The sequence below is a fragment of the Carassius auratus genome, chromosome 24, assembly GCF_003368295.1.
Source record: "Carassius auratus strain Wakin chromosome 24, ASM336829v1, whole genome shotgun sequence".
NCBI classification, from domain to species: Eukaryota; Metazoa; Chordata; class Actinopteri; order Cypriniformes; family Cyprinidae; genus Carassius; species Carassius auratus.
Window position 1 is genome coordinate 11,114,109 of NC_039266.1, and position 9,523 is coordinate 11,123,631.

General features: G+C 38.4%; 1 protein-coding gene across 1 annotated transcript; it reads right to left on the reverse strand.

Annotated features, from left to right (window-relative positions):
• Positions 1-420: 420 nt before the first annotated feature.
• Positions 421-9,122, reverse strand: zfx (zinc finger protein X-linked). Its single transcript, XM_026201010.1, has 8 exons — positions 8,361-9,122; positions 7,037-7,114; positions 6,637-6,954; positions 5,328-5,480; positions 3,580-3,717; positions 3,371-3,505; positions 2,831-2,980; positions 421-2,220 (listed from the first exon to the last, which is right to left on the reverse strand). The coding sequence occupies exons 2-8, from the start codon at positions 7,080-7,082 to the stop codon at positions 986-988; spliced, it is 2,175 nt and encodes a 724-aa protein (XP_026056795.1). The 5' UTR covers positions 7,083-7,114; positions 8,361-9,122; the 3' UTR covers positions 421-985.
• Positions 9,123-9,523: the final 401 nt, after the last annotated feature.

The following is a 9,523-nucleotide window of genomic DNA, read 5'->3' on the forward strand; positions in this document are numbered from 1 at the left end:
TTTTAGAATCTCTTTATTCCAAATTATACATTTTCAGTATCTGTGTAAAAAATAAAATGTACCCTAAACGTCTAAATAATAATAATCATAAGAATGATAATTTGAGGGGGAGTTTTACAACAAACAGACCAAACGCCAAACATACTAGCGTTTAAATAAAAACGTATTTCGATTAACCAGCCATTCGGCCTGATTTAATGTCTGCACACTCGGAATAAAGATCTCTTCTGAGTTGAGTACTATTTGGAATATGATTTTTATTGGCAATACTACCAAGTAATTAAATTTGTTTTCTTTCTTAAATAACAGCTGATATTAGTAAATTAGTGCACCAATGTTGTTCATGCATTTTGTCCAGAAAACCTAAATAAAAGATCGGTTTCCCAAAACATCTGGTCTGAATAGCTTCTTTTTTTTTCCTTTCTGAAATTAAAACACATTTTTAGCAGCCATGGCATTTTTCAGTTCACTTTAACTAGACATTCTGCTCATCTGAAGCTGGTCGATAAAGCATTAGCACCGTACTTTAATGACAACGGACATCTTCAAGGCTATTCCCAAAATGTTTGTACTTCTACACGCAACAATCACCAAAGCTGTTCAAACATGTTTTGTTGTAACATGCAATAAAGGAGTCATAAATCAAATGTATAACCAGATGCTCCAACATAAAACTTCACGGCATGTATGTCATCCACCTTTGATGGATTATTATGCAAGTTGATCGATTTTCATAGTGATATAAAGCTGGTCAGCTGATCAAGAATGGTTATTTTAACTTAAAAAACAAGAACACTGACAATGCGAGCAGTGAAACTTGCAACTGGACTCATTGGATGGTTGTTTTTCCTCTCTATTTTCTTTCACTTTCAGCCTGTCTGTACTATCAGGGTCCGAAAAAGCCTCGAGTTGGCCTTCTAACGGCCCTGAAGACCACAGCTACATCAGAACTGAGCTTTTCCTAATGGCTTTCTGTTTGCAAAGGTCACATGGTAGGCATTAGGTCTTTATGATGCCGCATTATGTGCTGGTTCTTCTCCGACGGTCTGCGGAAGCCTTTCGAGCAGATGTCACACCGGTGAGGATAGTCTTTGGTGTGAATGGAGATCACGTGCCTCTTGAAACCAGACGCGTCGCCCGTGCTGTAGTCGCAATAGTGGCATTGGTACAGCCGGCGCTCCCGGTGGCCCTTGGACAAACTGGCACCACCCAAAATCTTCCTACCTCCGTGAGCACCGAGTACACTCGTCTTCTTAAGACCCTTTTTGTCAGGAAACGCCTGCTGCTCCTTGGTGTGCGCTGACAAAATATGCCGACTGAGGACAAACGGATCGGCGATTTTGAAGTTGCAATGCCTGCACTGGTGTAACTTCTTCACCTTATGAGCGGCCGAGTGCTTTTTGAGCTCGGACGGCCGGTGGAAGCCTTTTCCACAGACTTCACATTTATGCGGGTAGTCTTTGGTGTGAACTGAAATGATGTGGCGCTTCAGGTCACTGGAATTGGAGCTTTTATGGTCACAGTGGGTGCAGTGGTGTGTTTTGGACTCCTCGTGTGTCAGTGCGTGTTGGAACAGCTCGTCAGGTTCGGCAAACGTCTGGAAACAGCGGTCACACTTGAAGGGCATCTCTTTGCTATGCTTGGTCTTGATGTGCGTTTTTAAGTTGGACGAGTCGGCTGATTTGTAGTCGCAGTAGAGGCAGGAGTACGGTTTTTCGCCGGTGTGGGTTCGCATGTGTTTTTTCAGCTCTGAAGGATGCCGGAAACCCTTCCCACACTCCACGCAGATATGCGGGAAGTTCTTGCTGTGAACGGCGAGGAGGTGTCGGTTTAGAAGTCCTTGTTCTGCCGTCTCGTATTCGCAGAACTTGCACTCGTGCATTTTGGTGGTGGGTGGCGGGATCTGAAGCTTGGATTCTCGGTGGTGGTGCTGCAGACGGTGGGAGAACAGCGCCGCCTGCTGGTGGAACTCTTTCCCGCAGGCTTCACACTCAAACGGGGCTTTACTGCTGAGGGTGTGGATCTCCATGTGGTTGTGGAGACTGGCTTTTTTGTTTGTGGTGAAGTCGCAGTCCGTGCACTGGTATTTCTTTCGGTTCACGACATCCTGATGGTGATTCTTGGTGTGGCGCTTGAGGAAACCACGCGACTTGAACTTCTTCCCACACAGCATGCAAGGGTACACTGTAAGAGGCTGGCCGTAGGGTCCAATGATGATTGCTAAAGTTGAAAAAGTAAACCAAAATGATTATAATATATGCTATAGTTGGAAGATTTTTGGGTCTGTACGATTTTTTAAATGCTTTTAAAATAAGGCCCGATCTAATTTCTACCCTTATCCCTACACTCACCCCCACCCCTCTGTTTCGTGCTTTCACGTGAAGGGACAGAGGTGTCTTGATTCTCTTTTGGTTGGAGGGGTAGGGGAAAGATTTTTTACAACCAATTCTCTTCTACTCACCAAAGCTGCATTTATTAATCAAAAAAATACAGTAAAAACAGTAATATACTATGAAATAATCATAAATTCAGCAAAACTGTATTCTATTTTAAAATATAATTTACTATGATAGCAAAGCTGTTTTTTTTTGCAGCCAGTTCAAAACAACATTTATTTTAAATACAAATCTTTTGCAACAATGGACTATAACTGTATTTTAAATATTAAGTTATTTTAAATTTCTTTAATTAAAAAAAAAAAAACATACCGACCTTTTGACTGGTGATAATATAAAAAAAAATGTTTTGCGTTTAAAACATATACATTTAAAATGTTACATAAATTGCGATGTATATAATTTAATCTATGAAAATGTAACGAGAGATGCACCTGTCTGAACGTGACGACGTTCAGAGCGTTTCTTGCTCTTGTTCTTGCTTCGCTGACGACTCACTCTTTCGATCATATCGGACTCATCAACGTGCAGCAAAGCACTTGCTGCTCCATTCCTGTTCTCACCGCTTTCACTCTCGTCCCCACCTGACGACATTACACCATATTTTAAGATTAGAATGAGAAGCTATCTTGTACTGCAGATTAAAGAGATATGTGGATTACAAAGTGTTCGATTAATAAACTACAACTCATCTCAGTGACGAATTTGGTTGTTTGCATAAAGACTCTAAGTCTAATAGGAATCCTGTCAATTTATCAAAATTGACTCAAATTAATTTAAAAAGATTGCTTTAGATACAAATTAGCTTACTCTTATTAGCTAATGTACAAATAATTTAGGAGACAATTTATGAGAATAATAGGACTGGTGCATATTTCTTTATAATTAACTGCACAAATTATTGATTGTGGAATAAAAAAAATGCACTATGCATCTTTTGAATAGAACCAAAAATGTGTATGTGTTTGACTAACTGTAAGCAGCTGCCCAAGCCACAGGCATGAAGTCTCTGCTGAGCGATGCATTGTCAATCGTCCGCTGAACATTTCCAGGGTCCTCACCCCCCACCACCACTTCCATGTAGACCTCGTCTGTGATTTTAGCCACATCTGTTTGAGGAAAAAACCCAGAGTTTCAATTGAAGAAAACACTTTCACGACAAACCGCCAGTAAAGGGACTCACTGATGTCATTCTGGTTTTGACTGGCTTCACCCACTGACATGTACACCATCTTTTCTCTTATCGGCATTCCAGAGGCATCCACCAGCTCCACGGTTTCATCTACATCAAGCTCTGTGTCTCCTATGTCAACAGTGCCTCCTGTAAATGATCCATAAATCAATAAACACCAAATATATGTGCCCTCCATGAATATTGGCACCCTTGGTAAATATGAGCAAAGGCAGCTATAAAAATAAAATCTGCATTGTTTGTCCTTTTGATCTTTCAGTAAAAAAAATAAAAAATTCTAACCTTGAAATGAAACAACTGAAATTGGGCGGGGGGTCTCATTGTGAAATGTTTTTTCTAATTCATGTTGACCGCAATTATTTGCACCCTATTACTGCAACGTCCTTTTCCCAAGGTAACAGCTTGAGTTTTCTCTGTAATGCCTGAAGAGTTTGGAGAACACCCGATAAAGAGATCAGAGACCATTTCATCCAGAATCTCTCCAGATCCTTCAGATTCACAGCTCTATGTTGGTGCTGCTTCTCTTCAGCTCACCCCACTCATTGTCTACAGAGTTCAGGTCAGAGGACTGGGACAGCCATGGCAGAAGCTTCATTCTGTGCTCAGTGACAATATTTTTTTCTTTATGTTTGTTTTGGATTCTTCTCCTGATAGAAGATCAAAACATGGTCCATTATAAGATTTCTTAAAGATGCAGTCAGGTTCCGAGGACGGAGACCTTGATCTCACTTGCACTAACCTGTGCAAATGAGAGGATCTCGTCCAGGATCTCCAGCAGAAAAACAGGCCCATAACATTATTTAAACATGGACATGGGGTACTTTTTTATCCCTGTTTATACTAAACCCATCTTGAGTGTTTACTGTTAAAAACTATTTTTTTTAGTTTCATCTGACCATAGAAATCAATGTTGTTTGAAGTTCCAGTCGTGTCTGAGAACTCAATATGCTAGAGTTTGTTTTTGAATGAGCCAGGAGTTTTTTCTTGAAACCCTCTCGAACAACATGTGGTCATGTAGAGACTGTTTGATATATTTTTTTAGGCTTTCTGACCCCACGACTCAACTATTTTCTGCAATTCTCCAGCTGTGATTCTTGGAGAGTCTTTGGGCGCTCAAACTCTCCTCCTCACCGTGCATCAGGACGATATAGACACACATCTTCTTCCAGGCAGATTTGTAGCATCTTTAGTTGATTGGAACTTATTAATTATTGCCCTGATGGTGGAAATGAGGATTTTCAATGCTTTAACTCTTTTCTTACAGCCACTTCCTATTTTTTGAAGCACAGCCATTTTGTTCAGTACACCAGAACTGTATTCTTTTTTTTTAAACATTGCAAAGGATGATTTTGAGGGAATTTGGCTTGGTGTTCCTCATACTTATATTTCTGTGGAACAGGAAGTCATGGCTAGACAATCTCATGTTCATATATGAGATATGTTCCTCATACGAATATCTAGGGGTGCCAATTATTGTGACCAACATGCATTGGAGAAAAAAAAAAGACCCCCCCCCCCACACTTTTCAACCAGTTTACTTCAATGAAAGGTTATTTGTTTTGTGAATTTTTTCAATGAAAGCTCAAAAAGATCAATATGCTGATTTTTCACATCCAGTTTTGTTCATACTTACCAAGGGAGCTTATATTAGTGGAGGGCACTGTATAAACACTAAAATGAAATGTGTTTGAAAAACTCTTTAATGAAGTTTAAGAGAGACTTGAAGAGTTCAAACATACCCAAGTCTTCCTCCTCTGGGTGAGCCTTGATGATGTACACTTTGATGACCTCTTGACCCTCATCATCCTTCTCCACATCCTCTGGGTCTTCTAAAGGGCCCTCAATAGTAACTTTAGCATCCTCATCAGAAACCACCTTTCCAGCCTCATCCACTGAAATGAAATCAAGACAAGCAGGTGGTGACAAACAAGCAACATCCATGTTCTTGCGTACTGGATACTGTATCATTAAATGATGTAAAGAATAAAGCAGAAAAATCATGCTTTATGTTAACCACACATTCAACAACAAAGTGTTATCTTTAAACCACAGCAACAGTAATATAATAAAAAGCACTTGTGTTTAATAAATCATTAACTTTTACAATAACAGTAGTTTGCTACAGGAATGAAAATATAAAATGTGATTGCAACATATTATCTTTCTATTATGACTTTTTAATCCAGCAATGCTGTATGTAAATGTAAGTTTATATATTGCAATTGTTTTTTGGTTTATGCAATGAATATTCTGATAATTATTTTGATACTATGACCAATAATTGATAAATATTCATAAGATTCTATACTACTTTATCTAAACAAAAGAAATCGAAAAATATTAACAACAACAATCAGTTATTTTAAGTGATACACAATAAAGTGAATTCAGGCATCACAATATTATAATATATTATATGCAATGGAAATTTACTAAAGTTAAGATTTAAGAGTGTTATTACATTACTAGTATTTTTTTTTATTAACTTCAAGTAAGCTTTAGTTTAGATGATGGCAAATATAATCTAAATGTAAAACTAGAGCAAATGAGCATGCAAAGTTATATAATTAACATTAATGAAATGAATAACGAATGTATAACAAAGTAATATTCCATTAAATGAATATCTGAATTATAGTAATAATACGAAGAAAATGGGCAATAACTGATATGGTACCAATATGTTTTACATCTCAAATAATCATAAGTGATACAGTAAGGTGCGTCACAGCAAAACTTGGGCGACATTTTAAGGACATGTCTATAGTTTTGCGATGCATGAAGCACAAAAGTCACTTCCAAACTAAGCAGCTTTCTGTTAGTCAAAACAGCAAAATCAATCAAATTTAACCCCCGTTGTAAAAATTACGAGAGGAAATCTTTTATTCTTCCCTTTTTTAATGACTTGATTTAACTTACGATGAAGTGCCGAACAAGAATGCATGTAGCTGCGCCTTAAACATAGACTGTTTACTATCGTCAAGCAACAATGAGTCATTGATATCCTTTCCAACAAATGCTCTATTCCGATTGGCTAAAGCCACTCACAAGAGATCATGAGGTAGTCTCCACAGGTGTCAGGATCCTCCTGTACTCTAGCGTCAGTCACCACATCAACTTCCAGTCCTTCCTCCTCCAGAGCCACATCATCGGGTGACATCACACAGGTCTCCACAGCAATGGTGCCAAGCTCTTCGTCTTCATCTGTGCAGGACACATACTCCGCCACCACATCCTCGATCGCTTCCTGGATTACCAGCTCCTCATGGGCGAGGCCATGCACCGCGATCTTCTCACCCTCCACGTCAGACACCAGAACCGTCTCCTGCAGTTCTACCACCACCTCGTCGTCTTCTCCTTCAACCTCTACATGTAGAATTCATGCATAAATATCTCAACACTCATAAAACACCAATCTGAGAGTTTTCATCAGTCGTTGTTTGTTTACCTGTCCCATGGAATATGATCTTGGGCTCATGGGAATCTTCATCCATTGTCTCCGCCGGTCATCTGCATAATATAAGACCTACAGGAACAAGATGGAAATGGAAATAAAACCATCAACACAATACGAACTTGAAAGTCTCATTTGTGTAAGAGTAAGAGTCACAACCTAAAAGCAGCATTATATAATACTTTGTCAGAATTGGATTAAACATATATATATATATATATATATATATATATATATATATATTTTTTTTTTTTTAAGAGTTATTTCATTTCATTTAAATTTAACAACATGGTTAAATGTAAGCTTTAGCATATCTCAAAATGAATATCTATCCTTCATACTATGCATTATAATATTGTGATGTATATTATGTATATATAAATGCATGTACTTAAGAAAAATATATAGTTTATATATTTAGATGTAAATTATATTAATATATACACAGACAAATATATTATGCAAACATAATTTTGGATATACAGCACTAGTTTTACTTTATTCTGACAAAATTGTGTAGAATGTTTATAATGGTCAAAGTTTATATCAGTTATAGGCCATAAAATAAAAATAATTATAAAATGTAACTTCATATTACATCAAATAATGCATAAAAGAAATTATTTATAATGGAATTTATTAAATCAGATTAAAAAAAAAAAATCAAATTACTAATACATCCAAGTACCTGATCACGACCAGTGAATATTTCTGAAAGTCTAGAGCACCCTTAGCTATAAATTCTTTAAATAACAACAAAAGCAGAGTTATTTTCCAAGCTACTGCGCTAAAAAATAACTATACAATAGGAATGACCCGATTATACTTTTAGTACAGCAGCTGCACGGCAAACAGGCTTCCATGAATCCCATAATCCTTTGACAGTCAGAAGGGCGTAGCACAAAAGCCCCGCCCACTCTTAAAGAAATAGAAATCTTAGACACGCCCCTTTCGCGATCATCGCCATTTTGAATTAATTAAAAGAATACATCAAATCTCATAAATATATACTTAATTGTCCATACAGTTACACTCAATATGCCCTGCAACACAGTTATTGTTTGCGTGATGCTTTTGAACATCGCGGTAATCTTTAGTAGCTTATGAATCGGTCACGCGCGTCTTGAGTCTCGTCTCCGCGGCCTACTTTAGGCCTCTGAAGGCCGCGGCTCGCTGCTAACAAAGGCCTACGCGCCATTGCAACGACGCTAATCTCTCAAACAGATAAACGCGTATTTCACTCACACTCCAAGATATCGCAACAGATGCTAATCGAACAAATATAAACGTAGATATTCTGTTAAACACGGTGGCCTACCTTTTGTGATTTTTTTTTGTTTGTTTCGTTTCCAAGGCCGCACGGGTTTCCGTCTCCCTCCCCAGACTCGGCCAGAGCGCAGACGGGGCTCTTGTGTGAGCAGGGCGGGCCGCCGCGGAGCGCGGAGGGGAGGGGCCGAGTCTGATGCGCTCCGCGGCACTGCAGCCTCCAGCTCCGCCGGAGATTACACCGCCTTCAGAGGCGCACGTCACTGCCTCGGAGCCGCAGGAAAACGCGGAAGGAGTCTCAGACAGGTGGCCGCAGTCTGGCTCTTTTGGCAGGCCCGCAAACTGTATTTTCTCTTCGCGTTGGCGATTTGAAAACTAGACCGTGTTGCATAAAACCAAATGAGTGATTTTGCTTTTGTTTAACGCATTGGAAGTCGCTTGTGAGGGAGTATTTGTGGGCTTTATTTTGTGTTGGCGTCAAAGGCGTAGGAAGCGGAATGATTAGCGAGCTCGGGATATTAGCCAGTTACGGGCATAGAAAATAGTTTGATGACCATAATGGCTTAGTGGGAAAATTATCTTGGTTGAAAATATTTGCAGATTAACACATTTACAAAGTTTAGTGCGTGGACGGTTACTGACATAATGGTTTGTTTTTATTCCGGTCTTTTTCTAAAGACGTGTCAGTTTGATCTAAAATTAGGTAACGTTACAGGCTAACATAATTTTATAAGCATAACTATTAACGTTCATTAAAAACCAAACAAATATACATAAACAATATTCAAAAATAATGTTAATTAAAATTAATAACACGACAGCATTTAAGAAATACATCATGATAATATTAATACTTGAATTTAATACTTAAGGCTTAGCTAAGCAATGTGGTTGCTTAGAGATAATAATATCAAGTTTAATGTTCTCCTCACACCATTAAATACTATAGCAGGTTATTAATACAAGGTATAACGCAGCCAAACTGTTCAGACACAACTGCTGCTCATTCAAACCCCTCAAAAACATTTTACTACATGCTTATAGATTACCTTCATCCTACTTTTAATATACAACATTTAAGGATTTTTTTATTTATTAAAGGTGTACAAACCATCAGTCTGTTGTGGTCATTTATTAAATCAATGGGTAACCCAACTCTCTCAAAAGGCTTTGGGTGCCATTAATAACCCCACATGCCATACTGCGATAAGATTT

Excerpts from the sequence above, each read along its gene's own strand:
- zfx (XM_026201010.1), bottom strand. The coding sequence starts at position 7,082 with ATGGATGAAGATTCCCATGAGCCCAAGATCATATTCCATGGGACAG. Across the intron at positions 3,506-3,579 it reads TCAAAACCAGAATGACATCA|ATGTGGCTAAAATCACAGAC; the intron begins GTGAGTCCCTTT and ends TTCCTCAAACAG. Across the intron at positions 2,221-2,830 it reads ACGTCGTCACGTTCAGACAG|CAATCATCATTGGACCCTAC; the intron begins GTGCATCTCTCG and ends TTTCAACTTTAG.